A 27,432-nucleotide genomic window follows, 5' to 3' on the forward strand; every position below is an offset into this window, starting at 1 on the left:
TTTGGGGCTCTTATGTTGTATATAGCCCTTGTGTTTCTCATATAGAAAAAAAACTCATGTATATGTAACACACACTTGCGTGTAACCCTCACGTTTCTCGTATAGAGAAAGAACTCATTTTTGTAAGAGCCCTAATGTTTCTCACAGAGAAAATACTCATGTATTTGTAATGCGCTCTTGCATGTAGCCCGCCCTTTTCTTATATAGAGAAAAGTAACATGCGCTTGTATGTAGCCCTTGTGTTTCTCTCTGCCTTTCTTACTGTTTCTCTCCCTTCTCTGTCTATCCCTTTGCATGTGCTATACCCCTAGTTTAGTAAAAGATGTGACTTTGCCACGTTATCATTAGTGTTGACGTGTATGTCTGTATAAATACTTATAATCACACTACCTTATTTTTTTTCTCTAAAGTTATTAAAAGAGTCTTGCAACTGCTAAATAATTGTCTAAAAGTGTGGAAGGAAGATCAAACGAGGCCAATTTCTTTGATTGGCAACGAGAAAAAACCTCAGATAGATAAAATCTGTGGGTGCATAAATCATTATGATAAAGAACATCGAAAAGCACATTATAAATAGAGGGAGAACAAAAAGAAACTACAAAAGAAAAGAATTATTTTCAATTTTACCCAATTTGCCATGTTCATTTTACAGATTATGCCTGTATAAATGAGTTTTATGGTTGGTATGCCTCTATCCCAATGGTCCATTAACCAAAATCACTTAAATTGGAAAATCGTTACTGTAGAAATTTGAATCTTTTTCATTTTGAGAGATTTTGTTAAATGGCTATCTGCATTCTGCATGCACATCAATATTTACATCACTGAATGACGCTGATCAGTTACTACTCCCCTATGCATCCCTAACTATGAACGGAGAGCCCAGGCCACCATGATGTATGGGTTTTATCGACGCCGTCCATCCATTTTTCCATTTTATTTTAGGATACAAGCCCAAGAAAGACCGCACAGTGGGATTAAACACCTACCATTGAAATTTTTTGGGGGACCACAGAGGTTTTGGATCAAGTTGGTATTTGTGTTTTCCCTTCATTAAGGCCAATGTGACCTTATGAACAGGTTCGATGGCAATTAACCATCATGGTGGGCCCTAGGAAGGTTTCAACGGTGGTGGTCATTATCATACCACTTTGTGGTGTGGTTCACTTGAGCCTTAGATCTGACTCATTTTTGAGCTTGTACCCTAAAATGACAAAATGAATGGACAGTGTGGATAAAACTCATACGTGATGGTGGCTCCTCAGAGCTCCTGTCCGTTCCTAGCTAAGGACGGTAGATGGTACCCAATCCACGTCCATCACGGAAGTATGGGCTGTACAAACTCAAGCCCAAAAAGAATATTTAGCCCAACATTGAAGAGCTTTGGTAAGCCCATACGATACATTTCCTTTACACATCACACATGTGCCACAATGCACATGGACGGGGGATGCAATCCATCTATCGGAAGGTATCACTATGCAGATGCCATGGTCCAAGAATTAGTGGGATCCACTAATCAAGTGGGCCACAATTTTTAGAAATGAACGGTGGTGAAAAAGTCATCAAGACCTGTTTAGGATATGGACCCAAGCAATGTGGATCGACATTGTTGATTACGTAACATCTAATCTATCCATCAGGTGAGAACCATTATTTAGCTTGCATGCACAAAAGATAAAGCCCGTTAATGACTCCTACGGGCAGCACCAATGGGAAGGATAAAAATTACTCTCAAAATGCTATGTGTTAAACGGTGCAGTGCGCTTGAGTTTCAAACATGGTTGATTTTCGCATCTCCTCCATATCTGGAGGAAGCTGAACTGAATACGTTAAATTAATAACTCCTTGGAACAGAGCCGATACTATATTATTTGTTTATGCTTTGAAATTTATTTTAATTGAAAATTTCAAATTTATATATGTTTTGCATTTATTAGTTGACTAACAATTCAATAAAGTCTTAAATGAGTGGGTTGTAGTACAAAAATTAATTTTTGTGAATGTTAAACACATGTGAACCGAATGGTTATTTATTAGTTGATGTATTTAAATAATAGATGATATGAAAACTTAGAATGCATAAGTTTTTTGGCCTTTAGTTAGCTAAAGTGACTTATTACTTTAAGTACACTCAGTATATAAGTCATAAACCGTGACTTAGGTAGGATGGTGCACACTCTGTATGTGATTCATGGGGTATGACAACAGGCTGGGCTGGTTGGGGTTCACCTGGCCCATAGCCCATTTAATTAAATAGGCCTAGCTTGGGCCAAACATGAGTCATAAATTGGGTCAAACCAGTTGACTAGAGGGCTAATGCAACCTGATCCAACATGACCCATTCTCCTCATAAATCCCATATGCACCACCACCATCGGCTGTGAAGCAATGGGCATAGATTGGGTAATACCCCCATTAGGACCTATCTAGAGATGTGACCCAACATGACTAGTCTCCCCATAAATCTTATATGCACCACCACCAACTGTGAAGCAATGGGTGTGGATTTGGGTACTATCCCCACAATGACCTATCTAGAGATGGATGGTCCTACTAGAGGTTCTATGGGGCCAATATGATATATATGATTTATTCACTTCATCTATTTTGATAGATTATTTTAAGGCATAAGCCATGAAAGGAGGTAAATCAAAGTTTTAGTGGATTATACGATGGAAGGCGGTATGTTTTGAAAGCTTATAGTTGAAAACTTCTCCCAAGGTACGGAAGTTTTGTATCAAGCTGATATTTATGTTTTAATTTCTTACTTGTTTTTTTGACCTTCTAAATGAGTTAGATTGGTAAATAAACATCATGGTGGGCCTTAAGAAGTTTTCAACAGTATACTTTCTTTTGTGTAGTCTACTTAAACTTTAACCTGGCTAACTTTTGGGTTTACACCGTGAAATGATTTACCAGGATGGATGGATGGATGGCATGGATAAAAATTATTCATCACCCTAACATTATAGATCCCTTGACAGGACCGTCCGTGCCTGGCTAGTACTGGTGAGGGTGTAGTTGTGAATCCCGCGCCCGAAGCAGTCGGACGCGGATTAGATACTGACAGGTTGATCCCCGAAGCTCTGTAGACCTGCTATGATGTATGTTTTGTATCAACAACGTTTACTCATTTGGATATATTATTTTAAGGCATGACACAGAGAACGAGGCAGATCCAAAGCTTTAGTGGACCCTACTAAAGAAAACCGCGGGGAGAATAATGCCCACCGTTGAAACCTTCCTACTGAAGGAACTGACCCAAAAGGACAGACAGTCCAATCAGGTCCTGTTGGCCTATTCTGGTATGGCTGTCCATCACTTGGTCTGACAAAGACCTACCCACGCCTAGGCAGGGAGAGCTCAATAACTCAACCGGTTGGATGATCTCTCTATCTATTCAATTCTTTATTTCAGGACCGAAGCTCTCAGTCTCATCTTCATCTTTGGGACTTTTTTCCTAGCCAGACTCTACCATAATATAGACTTTTGCAACAAGAAGATCGAGAGAAGAATCCAAGCTCCTCCTCCGCCAGTTGCTATTATGAGTCTCTGCTCTTTCCCCATCAGATGCTGCATCCATGATGTTTTTTCGATATCATCTTGTTCAAAAGTTAATAAAGACATTAAAGAAGATAAAACACAAATATCAGCTTGATATAAAACTTTTGTGGACATCAGAAGATTTTTACGGTGGTGTCACTCTCCCCACTGTTTTCTCTGGTGGGGTTCACTTGAGCTTTGGATGTGACTCATTCTTTGGATCTTACCCTAAAATCATCTCTCCAGATGAATGGACAATGTGGATACAAAACATACATCATGATCGAGACCCACAAAACTTGGTGACGTCACTTCAATAGTAGTGTCGCTACTCAAGTTGTCAGAGACAAGCCAATCTGCGCCCGAAGCAGTCCCTCCCCGCTGGAACCGGATTGGCTACTCCTTGACGCCAGCCAATGGCTGGTGGTTAGTATTATGTAGGCCTCACCATGATGTATGTGTTTCATCCATGCCGTCTATCTATTTTTACGGATCAGTTTACGATACGATTCTAAAACTGAGATATATCCAAATATTAAGTGGACCACATTACAGGAAAGAATGTTGAATAAGGGTTGACCATTAAAAACATTTTGGGGGCCATAAAAGTTTTGGATCGAGCTGATCTTTGTTTTTCTCTTCATCTCGGCCTGTATGATCTAATTAACAGATTGGATGTCAAATAAATAGTATAGTGGGCCGTATGAGAATTTTATTGGTGGATATCCAATCACTATTGTTTTCATGTGGTGTGGTCCACATAAGATTTATATCCCTCTCATTTTTGGAATCAAGCCATGTAAAAATGTATGAAAGAAATGGATGAAACACATACATCTTAGTGGGGCCCACATAGCACCAACCACCAGCCATAGAGCCAGTGATAGGAGAGTATCCGATCCGTTTCCCCTCTCGGCCGCGGAAGCAGATTGGCTGGTGTACCAAACACCAGTTATATAGCTGTTGTAGGTACATGTCCTGTGAAGACGAGCAAGGACACTCCTTGAGCTACGAATGGTTCAAAGGAGATCAAAGTTATATGGGCCCATAGTGATATAATTATATCTATATTATTTATATATTTTCAGAGATTATTATAGAACATTGTCCAAAAAATAATCACATCTAAACATCATCTCGACAACACCATAACTAGCAGTGGAGATAATGATTTTCACTGTTAAATAATCCATAGAGCTCACCATAATGTTTATTTTCCATCCAATCTGTCCACGGGTTCACAAAGACCTAAGTTAAGAGGAAAAACAAATTTCCAATTGATGCAAAACATCTGTGACCCCAAAAAGGGTTTCAATGGTAGAAGTCCAATCCCCCACTGCTTTTTTCAGTGTGGTCCACTTGATAGTTATATACGTCTTAGTTTTCGTCTCAAGCGTTAAGTCAAGCTCGCCAAATGGATTGACGGTTTGGATATAACACATAACTGATGATCGATCAGACTCACAGAACTTGCTAAGCAGCTATATAGCTGCTGTGGCCTGTGAGGTACGCCAGCCAATCCCCTTGTCCCCTGCTGCTGCTGCTTCTGCTTCTTCAACAACAACAACAACGACGAGAGGAACAACAATAATAAAACAGCCACCAACAAATTACCACTTCTTTTGAAGAATACGAAGTTTCAAAAAAAAGGCCAGTAACGATAGAAATAGCAGTAGCAACAACAAAGGCAACAACCACAACAGCAACAGCAACTGCAAAACACTCCCACCAAAGTGCCCCCTCAACCTCATTACCCCGCCAAATTCCACTTCTTCTACGGCCACCGCAAACCCTCCCAAAACCGCCCCATCGTCCGCGGCGACCTCTTCTCCAATCGTCTGACCCAACCCCCAAAACCCATCTCCCCCGTCCCGTTCCCTGCCCCTTTCGATCTCCAGAAATGGGACCCACACTCCCCCTCCCCACCCTCCACCACCCAATCCCCCTCCCAAGCCTTCCTCTCCGTCGCCCGCCGCCTCTCTCCTATCACCCGCTACATCTGCGACTCCTTCCGCAAGCACCGCCACTGGGGCCCACCCATCATTGCCGACCTCCACAAGCTACGTCGCGTCACCCCCGACCTCCCCGCTGAAGTCCTCAAAGTCCAGACAGACCCCAACATCTCTTCCAAATTCTTCTTCTGGGCCGGCAAGCAGAAGGGTAACAAACACAATTTCTCTTCTTACAATGCATTTGCTTATTGCTTGAATCGGGCAGGCCGCTTCCGGTCTGCTGATCAGGTCCTCGAGCTCATGGGCTTGCAGGGCAAGCAGCCTAGCGAAAAATAATTTGAAATTCTTATCAGAATCCACTCTGATGCATGCCGTGGCCTACGTGTTTATTATGTGTATGAAAAGATGAAAAAGTTTGGGATCCGTCTGTGGGTGTTTCTGTATAATCGAGTCTTGGACGCCCTCATAAAGACCAACCATTTGGATTTGGCATTATCAATCTACGACGATTTTAAAGAAGACAGTTTGAAGGAAGAGGGTGTCACATTCATGATTCTTGTTAAAGGGTTGTGTAAGGCGGGCCGCATCGATGAGGTTTTTGAGCTTTTGGAGAAAATGAGATGGGAATTGTGTAAGCCGGATGTTTTCGCTTACACAGCAATGGTTCGGGCATTGATCGGTGAAAAGAACTTAGATGGCTGTCTGCGGGTTTGGGAGGAAATGGGCCGTGACGGGGTCGAGCCAGATGCCATGGCTTATATGACTCTGGTTACTGGGTTGTGTAAGGGGGGCAAGGTCGAGAAGGGTTATGAGGTTTTTAAGGAAATGAGGGGGAAGGGGTGTTTGATTGACAGGGCTGTGTATGGTTCATTGATAGAGGCATTTGTGGCAGCTGGGAAGGTTGGTTCAGCTTGTGATCTTTTGAAGGAGATGATGGGGTTGGGTTATAGGGCAGATTTATCAATTTATAACTCTTTGATTGAAGGTTTGTGTAATGCGGATCGGGCAGATAAAGGTTATAAGCTTTTCCAAATCATGGTCCGTGAGGGTCTTGTTCCGAGCTTCGAAACAATAAATCCGTTGTTGGTAGTGTATGCGGAGCATGGCAGAATTGATGACTTTTGCAAGTTGCTTGAGCAAATGGGCAAATTGGGTATCTCAGTAATGGATGGTCTGTCGAAGTTCTTCTCATTCATGGTTGGGAAGGAAGAGAGAGTGCTGAAGGCCTTAAGAGGTTTTTGAAGCACTGAAGGCAGAAGGGTATTGTAGCATATCGATTTTCAATATCCTTATTGAGAACCTTCATAAGATCGGGGAAACGAAAAGGGCATTATCCCTCTTTGAGGAAATGAGGGGTTCAGATTTTAAACCAGAATTTTCCACATATAGCAATGTAATTCCTTGTTATGTTGATGTTGGGGATCTCGAAGAGGCATGTTCTTGTTATAACAAGATGAAGGAGATGTCTGGGACACCGAGCATTTCTGTGTCCTGTTCTCTTGTCAAAGGTCTTTGCAAGATCGGAGAGCTCAATGCAACTCTTATGTTAGTTCGGGATTGCTTGGGCAATGTAACCAATGGACCTATTGAGTTCAAGTACACTCTTACTGTTCTGCATGCTTGCAGATCGGGAACTGCTGAGAAGGTGGTTGAGGTATTAAATGAGATGATGCCCGGATGATCTCATATACTGTGCCATTATCTATGGCCTATGTAAGCACGGGAGTTCGGATGAAGCGAGGAAGGTGTTTGCAATAATGGGGAAGCGCAATCTTCTCACGGAAGCTAAATCGATTATATATGATGAATTACTTGTTGACCATTTGAAGATGGCAACAACGGGATTAGTGCTTTTTGGATTGAAGTTTTTTGGCCTTGAATCCAAGTTGAAGTTAACTAGTAACTTGATTTCACCACCTTGTTGAATGGAAATTTCAGGTACCACCCATAACGTGAATTTCAATTTGAAGTTTTTTGTTAGGATAACTTTGGGAACATTGTGTATCTAGGAAATGAAGAGGTTGTCCAAGAAAAGCTACTCTTCCTCTATTAGTGAAATGGAAGTAGGGTTAGAAATAATTTCCATTTCCAAGGCTATACTCAAAATGTCATGGATGTCAATCTGTTTCAAAAAAGCTGTTAAATAGATTTCCTAGGCCACGAGAGACGTCTCTCACCCTTTTATTGTTGACTTTTTAACATTTCCATGGAAAACTACACTCCAAAACCAAACAACATCTGTAGTTCTCCAATTCTTGTGGATTCCATGTCCATGTTTTAGATTTCCTCTGTCTAAGGATCCCCTAAAATTCATATCCTAACATAGGAAATAGCAATATGGTATTTTTGTAGGCAGCATCCTACTTTTTTCCCCCTTAATTATTCTCTTTTTAATTGATTTAGAAGCTAACTGTTGGTTGCTGCTTCTGCTTTCCACCCACATGTGTGCTTATTTTTCCCATACTAGAATGCCTTGTAGATAACTGTTCTCCATTTCATAGGGATTGGTTGTAAACTTGCATTTGAGTACACCGAGGAACAACGGTAGCATGTAATGAGGCTATGCTTGGAAATACACGCAGAGCACGTTTCCAAGGGAAATATGTTGTGTCCTCCCTCCCTTCAAAAGCACTGCGTTTTGGAAATGCATGGGACCAATTAGGCCATCACTTTTTTGTCAAACAGGTATGATGGATGTAGGATTAGAAATGAGTGGGTTATCAGTTTATGTTCTTTTCCTTTTCTTGCGGAAATTAATTCCACTCAAGTGTGATTCAAAGACATCCAAATGCGCCTCAGATATGGAATGAGTTAATTCAAACAACCGTTCAGGGCTAACTTGATTGGTCCTGATGTACTTCATGTTTTGTGGAATTGATAGTCTCTAGATGTTACTTTACACTTTTTTTTTTCTTCTTCTGGTAAGAAGTAACTAAAAATATCCTCAGTTTTTTTTTGGTGCTTATAAGATTTTGGGATGTTTACTAGAAAATTCCTCTTTTCATGGTTTCTCTAAAAAATGACTTTAATTTTCATATTTACCAAATAATGCTTCCCACTGTACAAATGAGGGCTGAAAATACCCATTTACCCCTCATCCATTTTCTCAAGCAATTTAGAAACAATGGGAGAGACAGTTACAACTAGTTTCAAATTTGTCGAGTATGCTCTTGGCCCACATAAAGTCTAAAAAAAAAAGCTTTCCTCCCTCATTTTTCTCCTCCCTCCATGCTAAAAGAAGCCCTACGGTCTGTTTCTCTCTCTTCTCTGTCTCTCTATTCTTTCTTCTTGACCCCTTAATACGTGTAATGAAATGAACAAAAGCATGCAAATGGCTAGGATCTTCAATATGTTGAATTGTGGTTCATCAAATTTGGGCTCATTAGACTAGTGGTCAAACTCGCTAAAACATACCATTAAAGTTGTGAATGGGCCAAGTTGGCTTGTTAGGTTTTTGGGCTAGGCTTGCCTTGGGCTGGAGTATCAGGCCTAAGGGCTGTGGGCTTTGGCTTAAAATTCAAGCTCGTTTCTCAATCGGGCCGGGTTTGTACTTTGTACAATAGCTCGTCTACTCAGCCGGAGCCAGCCCGAGCCAGCCTATTAGGGTTTGCAAGGGTAATTTTGTAATTATACACAACGGGTAAGAAACCCCCTCTCATTTTACTCCAACCCATGACCCCCATCTCTCTCTCTCTCATCTCTCTACAACCCATGCTCTCTCCCATGAGACCAACCCACGCGGCCTTGCGGCGATCACAAGATTGGGCCTTAAGCAGGTTTGTCTCTCTCCCTCCCTCCCTCCCTCCCTCTCTTTGATTTGAATATAAAATCAAAATCTCTAGGTTAATGACTTAGGCACTGTTTGGATTGAGAGAAATTGTAGGAAAGAAACAAGGTTTTCTAAGGAAACCCTCTTTCAAGTTGTTTTGCAGCTTGTGATCCACCTAAGAAATAGTCGGGCTTGGGCCTAACATAAACACTTTGGTCTAGGCTTGGCTTGGAACTATTTTGGCTCATCATGGGTCTAGGCCAGACTTGGGTCTATGTTGAACAACGTGGCCTGGGCTTGAATAGAGCTTGGCTCTGTCCTAACCCCGCCCGTTAAGACCCCTTACATACTATACACCCCAATCAAATCCATCTAGATGGCCCATCCCCCAAAACCAACTTGAATTTGAAATTTTCTAGCCTTTAAATCTCTGGCCTGCAAACGGCCAGTCAGAAGGATATCCAACAATAGTTTGCATCAATTGAAAAAGGCTAAGATGGGTGGCTCGGATCTTCCAATATTCAAGGATTTTAGAACACGGTTGATTCCACGTTGAGGGCCACCCACCAAGGTATTCTGTAATGGTAATGGTGGCCGTAACGGCCACCACTGTTACCTTTATGATACGGGGTGTAACGGCCGTTACGGTCTCCCTCTCTCTCTCTTTCTTTCTCTCTCTAATTGAAAAAAATTCGAAAAACCTGTATTGGTCCTGTAACAGACTGTTACTGGGCCTTTACGGGGGGGCATAACGGGCCGTTACGGGGGTTGTAACGACCTTTGTGGGTCATTTTTTTCCATAATGGCCGTTACGGCCTTTACGACCCTGTAATGTGTAATGGTTGCCACCGTTACCTTTATATAACGGCCTTTACGACACACCATGCCACCCACAAGAATGATTTGTATCATTGCACCATCATAGCCCACTTATAGCCAAAAAATGGAGTATACCATACATAACCGATGATAGACCACACTCTTGCACCTCCCATATTGGAAGTTAGCCAGCGATATTTGGTCTCTTTTCAGTTAATGTGGACCCATTGCTTGTTTAGCTTTGTGGCAACCTAAAATCAAGGTTATTTTTTTGGGTATGGCTTATCAATGACCCATGATTCAATCTAATGTACAGGGCCTCTGCTTAAGTAAGGCCCATCCTTGGTAACATGCTATTGTTTCGACAAGAAACGAATGTATTTGGTTTTGGGGATTATCTTATTCAATAATAATAAAGAAAGAATGAGATGACAATCATCACAAAATATTTATTCATTCTGAATTCATTTACATCCTCATATATCCCTTGATTCCAAATAAAATAAATACAACTATAGAATACAAGAATCAAATATGTTTAAATATCAATTTTGACAGCATTTCGGATCGCAGTGTGATCGTCTAATCGAAGAATCCATTGTGCAGAAATGACTGATCTTGACTGATCCTGTCAACTTTTGAAGAATCCTGCTCCTTTTCTATGAACTTAAGCCTTTCACGATGCCTCAAGACTGCAATTCACTGTTAAAAGGTGATTGTCCGCGCAGTGGAGATGTTGCGCGGACAATAGATGAACACACTCATTTGGTTGCACGGCCACCTTGTTGTGCGTCGCGCAACAGGTACACCCAGTACTTGGGTATCTCTGACTCCGAAGTCTTCTGCTTTGCTCCTGAAATCTTCAAATGAATGATCCGAATGAAGATGGCAAAGGGGTATTTATCAGTGTTCGAAATATCGGTATCGCGCTATGTATCGCACCTTTGGGATACAGATACGTATCGGTTATCGCAAAGGATATATCGTTTGTATCGCATAATTTATCGCACTTTTTGGGAGACATTGGGAAACATTGGGAAAATGGTTGAATTTTTCAATGAAACTTCAGGGATTGTCAAAAAAGATCTTAATACATAGTTTTAAATCATAATATTGCAAAAAATAATTGCACACAATAGGTTTCTTTTGTATAAGGTCCTAAGCCAAGCTTATGTTTGATTGAACTAAGGCAACTATATTAAAATAAAATGCATAATATTTATAAATGTATCAAGAGATGTATAAAAACACAATTATTATTAGGGCAAAAAAATTCTAATATTTGATTAGTGGACACTTAATTGTTAAAATAAAACCATTAGACACAATTATTATTATGTGGGCCACACCTCAATGTGTGCATGATATATCTACACTGTCCATCCTTCTTGCCAATTCATTTTAAGACACGGGCCCAAAAATGCAGCAGATCCAATTCTTAGGTGGACCACACCACAAGAAACAGTAGGCCTTAGGAAGTTTTTAATGGTGGACCACACTATAGGAAATAGTTCTTAATAACCATTGAAAACCTTTTATGGGCTATAAAAGTTTTAGATCAAGCTGATATTGCATTTTCTTTCCATCTAGATCTGTATGACCTTATCAATAGGTTGGATGTTCAATAAACATTATTATGGGCACTACGAAGCTTTTAATAGTAGAAGTTCAATGATCACTTTTTCTAGTGGTGTGGTCTACCTTAAACTTTTATCACCTTCATTTTTAGGATCATATCCTAAAATAACATGGAAGAACATATGGATGGCATGGATGTGTAATACATCTATAGAGGTGGGCCCTACGGGTAGGGGCTCACCCATATGGCTAAGGTTATAATCCGTAGCCATAGGTCTACAAAAACGAAAGGCATATTTTCATCCTCAAATGCTCTGTCCGTACGTGAAAGGTCTAAGTTGGGAAGATAAGTTTTGGATTCTTCATAAAAGATGCTGTATAAAAGGTGGAATGTACAGTGGTAATTTTCTCCAGAATCGGAAGCGGAGTGCGTACTGAGTAATTCTGTACGCTAAGCATACTGAGTAAACTCTGTGGGGTCCACCATCATTCATAAATTTTATCAACTCCGTCCATCCGTTTTATCATATAACTTTAGGCCTTTAGACCAAAAATAAATCATATCCAAAGCTCAAGTGGACCACACCACCTGAAACAGTGTGAATTGAATTCTACTGTTGAAAATCTTGGGGGCCCACAGAAGTTTTAGATCAAGATGATATTTGTGTTTTCCCTTCATCCATGTCTTTTTGATCTTATGAACAGTTTGGATGACAAATAAACATCACTAGGGTCCTTGTAAAGGTTTCAACGGTGGAAATCAATACCTCCATTGTTTCCTTTGGTATGGTCTTCTTGAGCTTTTGATATACTTCAATTTTGGGCTAAACCCCTAAAATGATGTGCAAAAATGGATGGACGGTGTAGATAAACCACATGAATTCATAGTGGGCCCAAAAAAATTTACTCAGTACCATAAGAGCGTACTAAGGATTTCCTCCGAATCAAAAGAGGAAACCGACTCTTCTTCTATGTTAAAGGCGCAACCCGCAAGCTGGCGATTTCAAATCCATTCAAAATCCCAAAAATTTCTCCATTCTTTCTTTCTTTTTTCAAAATCCCTACCCAAGTCCTGAAATCCTCGATGAAAATCTGATTTCTTTCAAAGCGATTCTATCCAAAAAAAAAAAAAAGGTTTTAAGCTTATCTGTCATTGTCGAAGATTGGCCCACCAAATCTAGTCGAAGGCCACCCCTTTAGGTAGATTTGAGGTAAGAGATTTTTTCCTATTTAATATTTTTTTTTTTTGAATTTCTGGAATTGTAGGTGGTTACGAAGATATTCCAACGATATTGTGTATGCAATCAAGGGAAAAGTCATGATAAATGCCGATATATCATCGATATCGGCAATATCGCATGATATTTTATGATATTTGTGCGATATATCGCACGATAAATAAGATTCCGTGATTTTTTGTATTTTTGAGGGAAATCTTAGGGGTTTCGTATCGCTGACCATCGATAACGATAATATTGGCCAATTTATCAGCCGATAGTATCGATATTACGAACACTAGTATTTATAGACTTTCACATGTGCAAGCAACTTCATCTGCACAATGCAACCTTGTTGCACATATGGCAAATCCCATTGCGCGGACAAGGTGTGTGCAATGGAATACTATCAACATGTTGTTGCGCGTCGCACAACCAGACAACATCGATTCCTGTCTTTTTCATTCTCTCAAATTTATGCTCCAACAGTTACCATCCATTGAGTGGACTCCCCCCCTTTTTTTATAGCCTATGGTTTAAATAATGAAGGATTATGCCTTCCAGTGAAAAACATTACTGGGGTGTCACCCATCCACAGTGGGTCCAAGTGGATCTACTATTTAAATCACCAAACAATGGGCCCCACATATCCATCATGGGTCATCTCAGTAGATCTTCTGTTTGGATCACCAGATGTAGGTTTTTTCATTAGATTATGAGGAGTCTACCATGCCCCACTAGATATCAGTTATTAACTTAGTAAACTTTTGAAATCTAACAACTTTCAGAAAGAGTCACTCTCTCCACTGTACATGTAGAATGGGGTGTATGGATGTTGTCCAATTGTCCATCTACTAGACCCTACCATGGATTGAAGCAGGGGTGTCAATGGACTTTGAACTTCTAGTGGACCCTTCCATGCAGAGCATTGCTTATTTGTTAAATGCAATGGTGCGGCCCACCTGATCAGCTAGCGGCCTGATTCTTTTACTTGGTGATGTTCATGGTGGAGCTTAACATGTACATGGTGTGGATATCGAACGTGTGACATTTATTAAGAGGACAAATAGAGAGAGAGAGAGAGAGAGAGAGAGAGAGAGAGAGAGAGAGAGAGAGAGATGCGGACATTAGTGGTGCACCCTTTAGAGTGTACTAGAGGAGAAGGTCTCGTCGACAGAGTATCGGAGTAGAGGAGTTGATGTGGATGGACGCTGGGTCCATCAAACCCAATTTTTGACAGGCTACCAGTGCAGGAGCGGCATGACCGCCCATGGGGCAGATTTCACACCTTGTCAAGCAGGTGTTTAAGTTTTAAGCCTTTTTTTTTGTTGCTTGTTTTCAGGGGTTTTAGTACACTTTTTTATTTTTTTATCTTTTTATTATTTTTCTTCTTTTCAGAGGCTTTAGTGCACTTTTACTTTTTCCATGGCTTAGATATACATTGTGAGAAACCCTATTTGATTATTATTGAGTGAACAAAAATCTGCCTTATTTTCTTTTGATGACAAAGGACCCGTGGTTTCTTCATCTCGAACCCTCCATTCTTCATCCCTTTAATTCTTCTGGACATTCCCTTTTGATTTAAACGGAAAAGAGGGATGACTAGTCAGTAGAATCGATCCAAATTTGACCGTGAACTGACTTATGCTAGATCTAGGATATGCTTATATCCTTAGGTCCTCCTTTTTTACTGTTTATGTGATTTTATGCTAAGGGGCATGATCCTGACGAAATGATCTCATATCTGTTTTATGATTTGCCTAATCCCTTTGATTAAAAAACAGTTGGTTGATTAATTTATTTATTTGAATCTCGTTATCTTGATTATACATGCATATAGGGTTAGGCCATCACATGTCCCTGCATCAGAGAGAGAGAGAGAGAGAGAGAGAGAGAGAGAGAGAGAGAGTTTTTGGGATTTGTATTGGCCGAGCATGTGCTTGACTCATATGCAACCGGTCTACCATTCCATTCTAAAGATTGGGGCAAATGGGTCTTTTCGAACCTTGCCTGTTCAGTTAATAGAATGATTTGGCAAATACTCAGGAGCAAGGTATTCCATAATAATAACAGTGGCCGTAATGGTCACCAACGTTACCTTTACGATACGGGTCATAAAGTCTGTTACGCACAGCCTCCAATAATTGTTAGAGTCTTAGAAAAAAAAAAAAAACCCGAAAAACCTATATTTGCCCTGTAACGTTGAATTTTTTTTTTTTTTCCTTATAAAACTTGTATCTGCCCTGTAATTATAGGGCTGTTATGGTCTTTATAGGGGATGTAATACTCCGTAATGATGTTTACGGGTCATTTTTTTCAATAACGGCTGTTATGACTGCATAAGGCGTAATGCTTGCCATCGTTACCTTTACATAATGGCCCCATAATGGCCTTTACGGCACACCATGCTTAGGAGTCTATCATATTTATGAAAAAACATAAATCAATAGGAATTTCTCTGTAAAAACCTCTAAGATTTTTAATTTCCATTAAAAAGAAGAAAAGAAATGTCCAGAACATCTTGCTGCAATACTCGTGTTAGTTCTCCATTTTGTTTTTATTTCTTCCCTTTTTAATTTTTAATTTTTTTAATTTGTTTTCTCTCTGGTATCTTTTATTTTTTGGGCTTTCAAATATGCTTGCTTTTCTTTCTATCAAATTTTGCTGTCCTCTGCAAATCTCAGTTACTAAGTGACCAAATTACAAAGCATGTGTTTTGCTGCATTCTCTGACTTCCAACAGATCCCACAATCACGGAGCATTAAACTTGCAGCTAACTTTCTATCTTGCTATTCTGCTTCTAATAGTAGCTTCATTATCACTATCAATTGAACATTACCTTAGCTTTAAGAGAGTTTCCTTCCACTATTAGAGGAGTAATAAAAGAGAATATAGTATTAACGCCCTACAAAAGCGCCATCATCATCCTGGCCCTATTGTGATTACTGATTATGGTAGCTGTCAAGAAAGCCATCTTGCTACACTATTGTCCCCAATTAGTACGCACGTGAAATACAAGGGGACTTGTTTTAAGGAGTTAAATGGAGAGGTAAAGAATTGAGGTGTTCAAGGCATTGACCTTAATAGCAACATCTAACATCCCAGGGCCTAATTAAGGTGTGTGTGGTGTGATGCTAAACTGCAATCTGTCACTTCAAAATGCGGTTTTGAAAAAAAAGAGGGTATGGTTTGTTCCCCCCTCTGATCTAATAAGTCATGCTTGATTTGTGTTCACTTCGGGCCTATTTAGTTAAATCTCAGCACATCAAGCCAACAACAACATTCTTATCAAAGACTGGGCTGATTCATGATTGAATACATGTTAAATGTAGACGATAGATTTGTGTTTTACATGTTTTCCTATTTTTGCCGATAAATTTTCAAAAAAACGTTGACCTCCCCCATGCACAAATGAACCTTGCACTTTTTAGATCACTCCACCTAAGATCTTCATTAGCCTTGTTGCCAATGTCTTCACCAATTGTTTATTGGGGTCACCTACTTAGCTCACTGTTCTGAAATGTATGGGACATTTATGTCCATCTTTCTTAAGGACCAAAGCAATAAATGAAGAACTCCCCCCCTATTGTTGAATTCTGGGATGGAATCCAGAAGATTCAGATTCATCTTCTCCTCTAAGGCTATAGCACTTGGAAGAGCACAATAGGGAAACAATCATGTCTAGGTGCTTTATCTCCATCCAAAAGTTGTAACTGCATACACTATTTCCTACTCAATGAGATATTCCAACCAATCTGCCTCTTCCTCTGACAGATGATCAAAACACCAGTTATTGAGCCTCGGCCATTCCCAACTCTCCTCTGAAAGTAGATCGAATTAGCTCACAATCAACTCACATATTTGTGGCTGTTCTTAGAGCCTTTTCCCATCCTCCCCCAGTGGATTTGTTTGCATCTCTTCCCGCTGGTTTCTATTCCATGAATTTGTTTATTTATTTATTAAGGGATTGGCCCCTTAAAGGTGCTCCACTTCTTTCCACCATACTGCCTGGATCTGTCTCCACCTCATCTCCTCTCACCTGCCTTTCGAACTCTTTAACTTTAGCTGAGTTCATGCTGGTGTCTCGTCCTTGGAAATAAATCAAACCACTTCCTATCAATATCTTGGATCACAATCAACATCTTGATCTTGGTCCCCTCCATGGCCCCAAAGCGCTCAGTCCCACTGTTCAGTCAACTTTTTAAGCTTCTCAAGCTTCGTAATGTGGCCATCTCAAATTTCCACCCTGAGAGAACACTATTTCTTCATCTTATTAGCAATGGAATCTTCTTTTCAAGCCAACCATGATTCTGTGCAAGACAATGGGGTGGTGATATGAGACTGGATGGGCCAAATCACGCTACACTCGTGAGAACTCCCAATCAGTTAAAACCAAGAACTCTCCTCTTGGTTTTATATACGCAAGGGAAAGGTATAGGAAACAAAGATTATATGAAGGAATCTCAAACTAGTTCGTTATATAGTAGTATAGATTAGGGCGCAAGCACTAAATATTTTTCATCGTGAATACATGACTTGTTTCCGAACCATTCTTGTTGAGAAATGCCTTGATAATTCTCGTGTTTTATCTGCGTACATGTGGTACACCTTTGTACAGGAAAGTTTTATGGCTTTCCGTTATGCTTCTGTTTTTTTTTTTTTTCCATCAAACTGTGTACTCACGTAGTAGACTTCATTTGGATTATTTATTTATTCATTCATTTTTTATTACATGAATGTGTTTTTGTTTCATGTAATGATAACTTGGGGCTCTTTTGGATGGGGATTTTGTTCAATCTTTGAATTCATGTATCATATTTCATTAGAATGTATTTTCTTCTTTATGGTTTAATGTGGTTCAATCCATGCAACGATGATTTGGGGCTCTTTCAGTAGTGTTTTTACAATTCATGAAAAAGACTTCATTTCTATGTATTTGGCTTTTTGCAATAAAGTAGTTTTGATTTGTGTCATTTGGATTTTTGCATTTCTTTTAAGCTCCTAACGTGTTAGATATTGAGTATTTTGTTGGATATGGAAATCTTACATCTACCTCGCCTGATTTTTTTCCTATACTTTTCTTTTACCATTCTACAGTTCTGATGCATGCAGTGATGATTCTGGATTTTTCTGGAAGTGGTTGTTTTATTATTGTCTTTATTAAACTGTGAATTCATATAGTAGATTTCACTTGAATGTACTTCTCTCTCTGTCTCTCTCCAGGATTCAGGAGTACTGGATTTCATTTGAATTTCAGGAAATATGCTTGTGCCTGTATTGTCTATTTGTCTCTCTCATTGATTGTGGTTTTTCGTGGGGTTTTGCTTTGTTGATCATTTGGATTTTTTTTTTTTTTCAAATGATTGGAACTTCAAATATGTTATGCATGAGATTTTGAACAATTCTTTCTTTTGTAATTGTAGGGCACTGGATTCGTTCTTTTCCATGTGTAAGTTTTGAAAGGAAGGTTTCTGATGGAATTGTGGAAATTTGAGCATTAGGATTTTTGAGGCAATGGAAAATCCTCCTGTTTTGGGAACCACTAAGATTTTGGTCTTATGGAAAGATGGTGACACATACACCATGTTTCACTTCTCCTTCCAACAGTTGGAATTCAGTCAGGGTCTTCGCTATTCTCAGAGGGCCAGTCTTAGAGGAGAATCGAGCTGGTAAGATAGCTCACTGAAAATGGTCGATGGTGTCAGGCATAAACATACTTCAAATTCTCAATATTTGAGATGTTGTGCAAGTTCTCATGGTGTCAGCACCCATCATTGTAAAGACCCTTTCCTGAATTTGCACCTAGAAGTTTCAATGCTTTGGGAAGAGAGGAATGTCATGATTATTAGTACTATAAAGAAGAGCTCATATGGCAGTGTTGCTGAGAACTTGAGTGAATCTTCCATTCCCAAAATTGCAATGAGGCCAAGATCAAAGTTATTGGTGTTGGAGGTGCTGGTTCCAATGCCGTCAATTGAATTATAAGGGAGTTCCATGAAGAGTATCAAAAAGAGCAAAAAGAGCTATTAGTAGAGGAGGCTGTTTATGATGCCAATATAATTTTTGTGATGGTAAGCTCAAATCCATCCAATTCAATTTTCCATCTTAATTTAGATATTATTTCTTTTGAAGGATAATGATAATTTTATTGAAAAAAGTGCTGAGACGGTGCAAAAGCTACAACCCCAGGAAAGTAAAATTACAATCTTTCAAAACATCTATACAAGTGGTCCATTCGACAACATAAAGCTTCGCCTGCTAGAGACCCGCTTCGCTGCATTGTTTTCATTCCGAAAACACCTTCATTCCTTTCCCCCCATATTGCCCAAAGGCCAACCACAGGCTCGACAAGCTACCCTTGCTTGCTTTCCGGGCCCCACTTTACGCCAAGCCATAAAGACATCTCCGATTGAGATTGTCATCGTCTAAGACATATTGTAGCACCTAAAACAACCATGCCACACCTGCCACACGAACATGCAATGATTAACTGATTCAGCACTCGCCATGCACATGAGACACGTTCGGGATCATCATTGACTGTTTTTTAATATTGTTGATGGTCACAGCCCTTTCCCTTTTGAGAGGCATGTTCCACGTCTGCCCAAATGCATCATATGTCCTCAAAGCTCGAGTTAGATAGTAAGAGTGAACTAAGAAGTGCCCCTACTTATCTACGTCACCTCTCATTGGGCAACATAACTGGAGGTGGCCTAGGAGCAATACATACTCCACCTCGTCATTGAGAAGGTAGCTACGATAGGAGGTGACCAAATGGTTGCTCCTTCGCACAATGAGAAGCATCTAGCAACCGGAATATTGCAATTTGGAGAGGCGGGCTATGCTAAAAAACATGGGCTTCAATGAGATCTCCTTGATCCATACATCCTCCCAAGAGCGGATCTTCTCTCCATTACCAAGAGAGAATCCAACGCCCTCTATAAACTTAGACTTCACGCAAGTGACCCCTTTCTAGATTGCAAATGCACTGTAAGGAGATGAGTCCTTGGTTCACCATCCCCCTTCTTGGCGCCTGTACTTGTTGACAATATTTTCTTTTCACAAGGCACCCTCTTCTGACCCAAATCTCCATGGCCACTTTCCTAGAAATGCGAGGTCTATAGATTCCATGTCTCTAATGGCTACTCCCCCCTCTTCGTAAGACTTGCACAGCTCACTGCACCCCAATTGGTGGAACTTCTTTTTTGACCCCTACCACAACAAGTTGCGCCTCATCCTCTCCAACCTTAAAGGGCCTTGATTTATCAAAATGTGGATGTGTTGTTGCATCTAGCGAGCACAAGTGGGGCCCTTGGTCAGATAACTAGCACCTTTGACCTGATGGGCCTTGCTATGGATGGTTCTAGATTGGAAGACCCTAGGCATCTAATATTTGACCCTTTTTTTTTTTGGATCATTAGTGCATTTATTAATTGTCTATTTGTCGGCCACTGATCAGATGTAGGATAGTCGAATTTTGGTGATTGTTTGGTCACCCCTATCCACGATGGGACCCATTAGCTCAACGGTTTGGATCATGTGGCCATTAAGCCTGACCCGAACCAACTGGCACATCAGGACAGTTCACGTTTTGATACATTAGGAACCTATAATTTCTCATCTTAATTTTAATTTTTGATGCTAGACTAAAATTTAATTTTAATTTTTAATTTTTTAATTTTTTTGGGTATAGTTTGGTTGATAGTTTTTCATTGTTCTTGTAGCTATTCATAGCAATCTTTACCGGATTAGTATCACATTACATATCGCACCTTTGGGATATGGATACGTATCGGTTATTGCATGTGATTGTATTGTGGAATTTATCGCACTTTTTGAGAAACATGAGGATGCATTGAGAAATTGGTCGAATTTTTCAATGAAACTTCGGAGATTGTTAAAAAAGACATCAATACACACTTTTAAATAATAACTTCACAAAAAATAAGTGCACATAATAGGTTTTTTTTTGTATAGGGTCTTAGGCTATGCGCTGTTTGACTGGACTAATGCAAGTATATTCAAAGTTTATTTAGATAATTAATAAATGTAAGAAGACATGTATGTAAAATACAAGTAATATAAAAAGAAGTAGAAAAATAGAAATATACCTGTGAATGATGTGTGGTTGTGGCTTAGACCCACATAGAGCTGCACTGTGGCTCAAAATTATCATCTTCATCTTGACAGGGTTGGGAATAGTACTGCTGCTCCACAAATCACTAGTATGCCAGGTCATAGTAGAATGGTACTAGTGCAGATACTGTCTGACATAACTCCGGTATTCATCTTCTTCGAATTGAACCAGTATGCCCATTTGTGAGTACTGCATAATTGTTACAGTCTGTGGTTGATATGGATTTGAGGTGGGCACATATGTAACTCTTGAGTATCCATATTGCTGCCCATGTCCAGATTGTGGATATCCTTGCCCATATGTGGAAGTGAACTCCTGATCGTAGTTGAAAATAATGTGCCGTAACTGATGGAGTTGCTCGTCGCATATCCACCAGGTCCATATCTGTATCAATACTGCGGCACAAAACTCGAGCTACATTCCCATGTTTGTGATCCATATCTATATTGTGGCATAGAACTCAAGCTACCTTCCATCGTCCGTAATCCAGAACTAAAGCCACCCTGCCTCCAACCAACGCGCATCTCTCATACACTTTGCCAACAACTCCTCTAAATCTGTCAACTTCTGGGTTTGCTTCTTTCTTACGCGTGTATATTTTATTAATGACAAGGCATGGTGGTTCTAGTGAGGGAGAACCATGGTCAGTGTCTTGAGTGGCATGATCAAAGTCCCTCTGCCTAGTGAATGGATCAAGAGGACTCTGAGACTGACTCCCAAGATGACTCTCACTGTCGTTGCCACGATCCCCATCGCCACCATCACTATTGTCACTACTGTCATTGGAGTCGCCATCACCATGACCATTTCACCAGACCCATTACTCGTATTGCTTTGTCTTGCTCTCAGTGTTTAATAAAGTCTTGCCACCATGTCTCTCGTGTAATAGTGACTACTGCGGGCTGCCCTTTTGACTCCTTGTTAATGGGTTAAAAGCTTCTTCAAGAGATCTAGCTTACTGTACATGAGCGTTAATATCAATCCCTTGTATTATTGCCTCCGCTACATGTGGCTTTGGTCTCCCATTTGAAGTATCCAAGTCGTTTGCCTTAACTCACTCATAAAGTGGGCCCTTTATATTCTCTTCAGTATATGCATGCTGACTAATCGTCATCAAGTCTAATGGGTCCTCTTGTGCTTTTTTTTTTCCCCCCTTCCGTGTGTAGTAGCCTTTTTCGTACCTTCATGTTGCAATAGTAGTACATTAGCTTCTAAGGTCTCTCATACCCCAATCTGTTGCACTTGTTCGTGTGAATGAGAGAAAATGTATTCCAATTTCTTTCACAGCGTGAGGAGGACACCGTCTGTGCGAGCACACAGACAACCAACCGTTGCAAAGTCTCACAATCACTCCCATACATGGCCCACCATTTGCTTGCGAAATAGATAATTTTTTTTTCCTTAGTTTAACATTTACTACTAAATATGAAAACCAACTTTAAGTTGTAAGAGGTAACTAATGCAACAACTCACATGCCATCATCTGGCTCCTCTCCTTTTTTGCGACATTGTATTCAAACATTCCAATCACATAATTTAATAATTTGTTTATGGCATTTAGCATTAAGTGTGAGTATGAAGATTTTGATGAAGTCAAAGAAAAGATAAGTGTATAACATGTTTATCTCATTACCAAGGTTACCTTTCCCTGAATAGTTTGGTAATAGCTTATTATCCACCTCATGTGCAACCCTCTTCAAGGTATTGTATTTACAGAGTTTTCAGCTGTAGTGGTACTTGGGATTTAGGAAGTACGTTGAAACCCAACATGGTACAAATATTCATATATCAGTATAATAAAAATAAATCATGTAACTACTTTCTAGTATGATAAAGTGGGTGCAAAAGGATATTTTTCCAATGGTCATCGATTATTGCATACACCCATTTATATGCTTTGGGGGCTTTAGCCTACATGATGTCTTTCATTAATTGTATGGATGCATGCAAGAATCTCATCAACAGATGTCTCGTTATCCACTGTGCTCAACACTACATATATGGACTCTAGAATACCCACGACATTGCGCACGCATGCCCAGAATGCACCGCTCGATAGAAGCTCCTCAATTCTCCAAGCTATTATCTTCCCACTCGTATTTCAATCCGCGTACTTCTTAGATTTGAAAATCTCTCGTAGCCCCTGCTTATGTTTTAGGATGCTATTTAAGGAAATATAATTTGTGGCAAACCCCATCACCTCGAGCTGCACTATATCCCCATCGCACCTCGTGCGTATCTCAGATAATAATTAGGTGTGCTTGTAGATAAATGTTGTGATAAACCATACAACAATAATAACAACCTTCATTGAAGGTCTATCTTCTATCGCCTCCAACATAAGATATGCAATGGTCTGTGTAGGGAGTTCAATACATATGGTACTTCTTCATTATCTACTTCCCTGCCTTCACAAATGCACTCCCATTGTCTATTACAAATTGCACGATGTTCTTCCTTTCAGCGTTTTTCATGCCATCATGCATCAGCCCATAGATGTAATTTGCATTTTAAAAATCTTATTATTGACATATATAGACTTTAAGAACATGGCTCTTCTCTGCGGCAAATTATAAAATTTATGATTGACATCCTCATCGGGCTAGTCCACTCATCACACATCACAGTGTAGCTGTACATCTCCCACGATTGATGATACCTAGCCACATAACACTGTATCTCTGTGTAATCGTCATTTAAATATTTTCTGATTATCTCATGTGGCGTAGGTGGCACCACACCCTCATCCCCACCCTACACTTCACTGCTCATATTTTTGAAGTCCGGGCTCGTTGTTGCATTTGCGAGGATGTTATCATAAATAAAAAAACTTTGAAATAAACTTCCTCACCTTCTTGCTCACATTTGCTCCACTAAATATTTCCTTAAGTTTCTTTTGTGTTTTTCCTGTCTCACTGTATATCCTTGGATTTGAAGGTATATTTGGTACCCGCATGCTATTGCTATATCCCATACCCAATATTCCTCCCCTTCTACTACCCCCCTCTACCCACCTTAGAACTTTCACCATGCTCCACTACCCTCTCCCTCAACCCTCTTGCTCCACTCCCCCTACCACACTCATTTGGAGATCCCTTAAATGTGAGCCTACTCACCTCTCACCACCTATGCTGATCCATCTCCCATTGATCTTGTAAGGACTCCTTAATGACACATTTATAACAAGGATCATTTTCTTCATCCAAATCCAACTACATCCTCACCTCTGTATGGTGCCTGCCCTAAATCCTCCGTAATCTCCGTAATCTCCCTCTCTCGTGCCACACAATTGTCTACGTTTTTTTTCCCCAATAAATCCTTCATTTGTGCTCTCACATACTTTGGGCATTTGGGACAGTCTACAACATTACGATATCATCTTGCTAAATGTTCCTTCAATCGGGTTACTTGTCTGATATTCGATATGTGACCATACAAATTGCATCGGGACTCGATCGATTATTAGGAAGAGGGGTCCAGTACTTCCATCTAATGCCAGGCTCTCTCTTTTCCTCCTGACATGTTTTACCTGCAAAAGAACATTATGTTAGCAAATGAAGTGTACTACATCCATAATTTTGAACATTTATTAATTATTTTAAAATTGAATTATCAATTATACTTTAAAAAATCATCAAACACTCTTAAATAAGGTGTTCTGTAATGGTAACAGTGGCCGTAACGGCTGCCACCGTTACCTTTACGATACGGGGTCGTAACGGTTGTTACGGCCCTCGTAATGGCCGTTATGGTTACTTTTTTTTTTTTTTAATTTTTTTAATTTTTTATTGAAAAAAAAATCTTGAAAAACCTGTATTTGCCCCATAATGTTGATTAAAAAGTATGGAAAACCTGTATCTGCCCTATAGCAGACAATTACGGGGCTGTTATGGCCTTTAAACGTAACGTGTCTTTAATGGCAATTACAAGTCATTTTTTTTTTTTCCTATAATGACTGTTACAATTGTTACGACCCCGTAACGCGTAACGACCTTTATGGCACGCCGTGCTCTTAAATGCTCTAAAAATGTAGTCAATTGATCACCGATAGAAAAGAAATTTCAGAAAAAAATTATTTTTTAATACATATATATATTAATATATATATATATATATATATTAAAATTTATTTATATATATATAAAATTTTTTTAATTATTTTTTTTGAAAAATCTCCAAAATTACATGAATCAGTAGATCAAGCCTCATGCATGTTTGGGTTTGTGTTTGGATAATAAGATTACAACAAATTTGGAAGAAATTGTGGAAAATTTGAATTTTCCCTAATTTTCTCCAAATCAGACCACCTACCCCCAAATCCCAAAATTAGGGTGTATGTGATGATGATTTCATCAAATACTCCTACATATTCTGAAGTTCGGCTCAAATTGACTACTGATAGAAGTGAAATTTTGAAAAAAAATTATTTTAAACTAATTTTTAATTAAAAAATAATTTCTTTTGATTTTTTTTTCAAAACTTCATGAATCAATAGATTAGGCCTCATATGTGTTTGATTTCTTGTTTGGACAGTAAGATTACAACTAAGAGAAATTGCAAAATTTTTGAAAATTTCCCAAATCGAACCACCTACCTTCAAATCTCAAAATCTAAGGTTTGAATATTTGATTTTCTATGCAAAACATGAAGAATCAAGTATTTCTAACCCTTTGGCACTAATTGATATGATTTAAATGAAGAAAAAAAGTTCAAAAATGCTAAAATACTCATTGAATCGAAACCGACCTCAAACTGCTTTGATCTTGATTCCCGCTCGAAAACTTTTTTTTTATAATCTTCAAAAAGATTCAAGAGGATGGATCGAAACCCACCCTAGAGGTGTTTAGAAAGGGAAGGCAGAAGGAAAAATATGAGAAATCGAATTTTTTAGTTTTTTCTTAACACAGTTGTGGCTCCCAGACAATATTGTCGATACATAGGGGGAAAAAAAACAAAAGAAACAGTAGCAATATATCACAATATATTATGATATTTGCGATATCGTACGATACATTGCGATATATTTAACAATACATAGGATTTTTGATGCTCCACAGGGATTTTGTATCGTGGAGCTGTGATACCGATAATATTGGCTGATATGATCAGAGAAAAGATGTGATTTGAGAGAAGCTGGAGTGAAGTGTTAAATCATCACAGGAAGCTCCCAAAAAAGACTCCCAAGTGGGTTCCACCTCCAACAGGGTGGTGAAAACATGATGGGAAATTTCTGGTGCTTTGGCATTAGGGGAATTGTCAGAGAATGACCAAGGAAGAACCAAGCTGCTCCTCCAGACCTTCCAAGGTCTGGGACTGCAGTCGGGCAGAACTAGAAGCAATAAAAAAAATGGGCCGCAGCTGACTGTTACGATTCTTGGCTCCTTGGATAGGGTATTATCATTGGAAGCGGCTCAAAAAGCTGTTAGTGTGGGTTACTTGAGTTGCGTCCTTGGAAGTGGTATTTCAGGGTCAACGAGATAAGGGGGCCATTGTTGTCATTTTTCAACCTTGTTCAGCTTAGTTCCTTAAATGGAAAACTCCTTGGCTGATGTTTTGGCCAAGGGTCGCAAGGCAATATTTGTAAGTTGGTGAGTGGTGACACTTATCCATTTCCATGATGACACTGCCTCCATCTTTTCTCGAAAATGGTCGTTGTTTACTTATTTATAAAAAGGGTGCAGATTAGACACTTTTTTCATTGCCTGAACATACACTGATGCATGTAAACTGCTTTCTCTTTTATCTTTTTGCTGACCGGAATGGGTGGGTGAACTGGCACAGGTGGCACTCCAGTGATTGCATGAGTTGCAAAATTGATGGGCATCCTGACTGTTGGAATTGTTACAACCCCCTTTTCTTTTGAGGGATGAAGGCAGGCTGTTCAAGCACAGGAAGGAATTGCAGCTTTGAGAGACAATGTTGGCCCACTGATTGTCATCCCAAATGACAAGTTGCTCACTGCTGTTTCCCAGTCTACTCCTGTGACAGAAGCATTCAATTCGGCTGATGATATACTTTGACAAGGTGTTCATGGTATCGCTGATAATAATGCGGTATGGATTTCATATTTGTGCATTTTGTTTTTATGCATGGCCTTCTATTATTTCTTTTAAGAATTGATTGTGTATTATGTGTACAAGATATACTATTATGATGCATGGTTCATAGAAATTTGAAAAAGTGCCATCCCCACTCTGCACATGAAGCATGTATGGTGATCAAGTGATTGGAGATGTTGATGGTGTTGGAGTTTTTGGGCACATTATGTATGGCTATCATCTATCGGCCAAAACTTGTAGTCATTGAACTCTTGAGTATCTAATCATGGTGAGTATTGCCCATTGATTATGGATCACTGCTCGCTTTTGGTTAAGCATCCCTAATCATGCCATTTATCATATGGCTATTGTAGTT

General features: G+C 39.5%; 1 protein-coding gene and 1 pseudogene across 1 annotated transcript; both read left to right on the plus strand.

Moving 5' to 3' along the window:
* Positions 1-2,391: 2,391 nt before the first annotated feature.
* LOC131244881 (pentatricopeptide repeat-containing protein At4g20740-like) overlaps positions 2,392-27,432 on the plus strand; it is a 31,354-nt pseudogene continuing 6,313 nt past the window's right edge.
* LOC131244897 (cell division protein FtsZ homolog 2-1, chloroplastic-like) lies at positions 18,396-27,038 on the plus strand. Its single transcript, XM_058244167.1, has 5 exons — positions 18,396-18,550; positions 18,647-18,833; positions 19,014-19,074; positions 26,267-26,486; positions 26,891-27,038. The coding sequence occupies exons 1-5, from the start codon at positions 18,396-18,398 to the stop codon at positions 27,036-27,038; spliced, it is 771 nt and encodes a 256-aa protein (XP_058100150.1).

This window comes from Magnolia sinica, chromosome 1 (genome assembly GCF_029962835.1).
Source record: "Magnolia sinica isolate HGM2019 chromosome 1, MsV1, whole genome shotgun sequence".
Lineage (NCBI taxonomy): Eukaryota > Viridiplantae > Streptophyta > Magnoliopsida > Magnoliales > Magnoliaceae > Magnolia > Magnolia sinica.

Bases quoted from the DNA above. Each gene is read 5' to 3' on its own strand.
- LOC131244897 (XM_058244167.1), top strand. From the start codon at position 18,396: ATGGAAAATCCTCCTGTTTTGGGAACCACTAAGATTTTGGTCTTATGG. The intron at 18,834-19,013 runs GTGCTGGTTCCA...TTTCTTTTGAAG, and splicing joins CAAAGTTATTGGTGTTGGAG to GATAATGATAATTTTATTGA. The intron at 26,487-26,890 runs GTCAACGAGATA...TGAGGGATGAAG, and splicing joins CTTGGAAGTGGTATTTCAGG to GCAGGCTGTTCAAGCACAGG.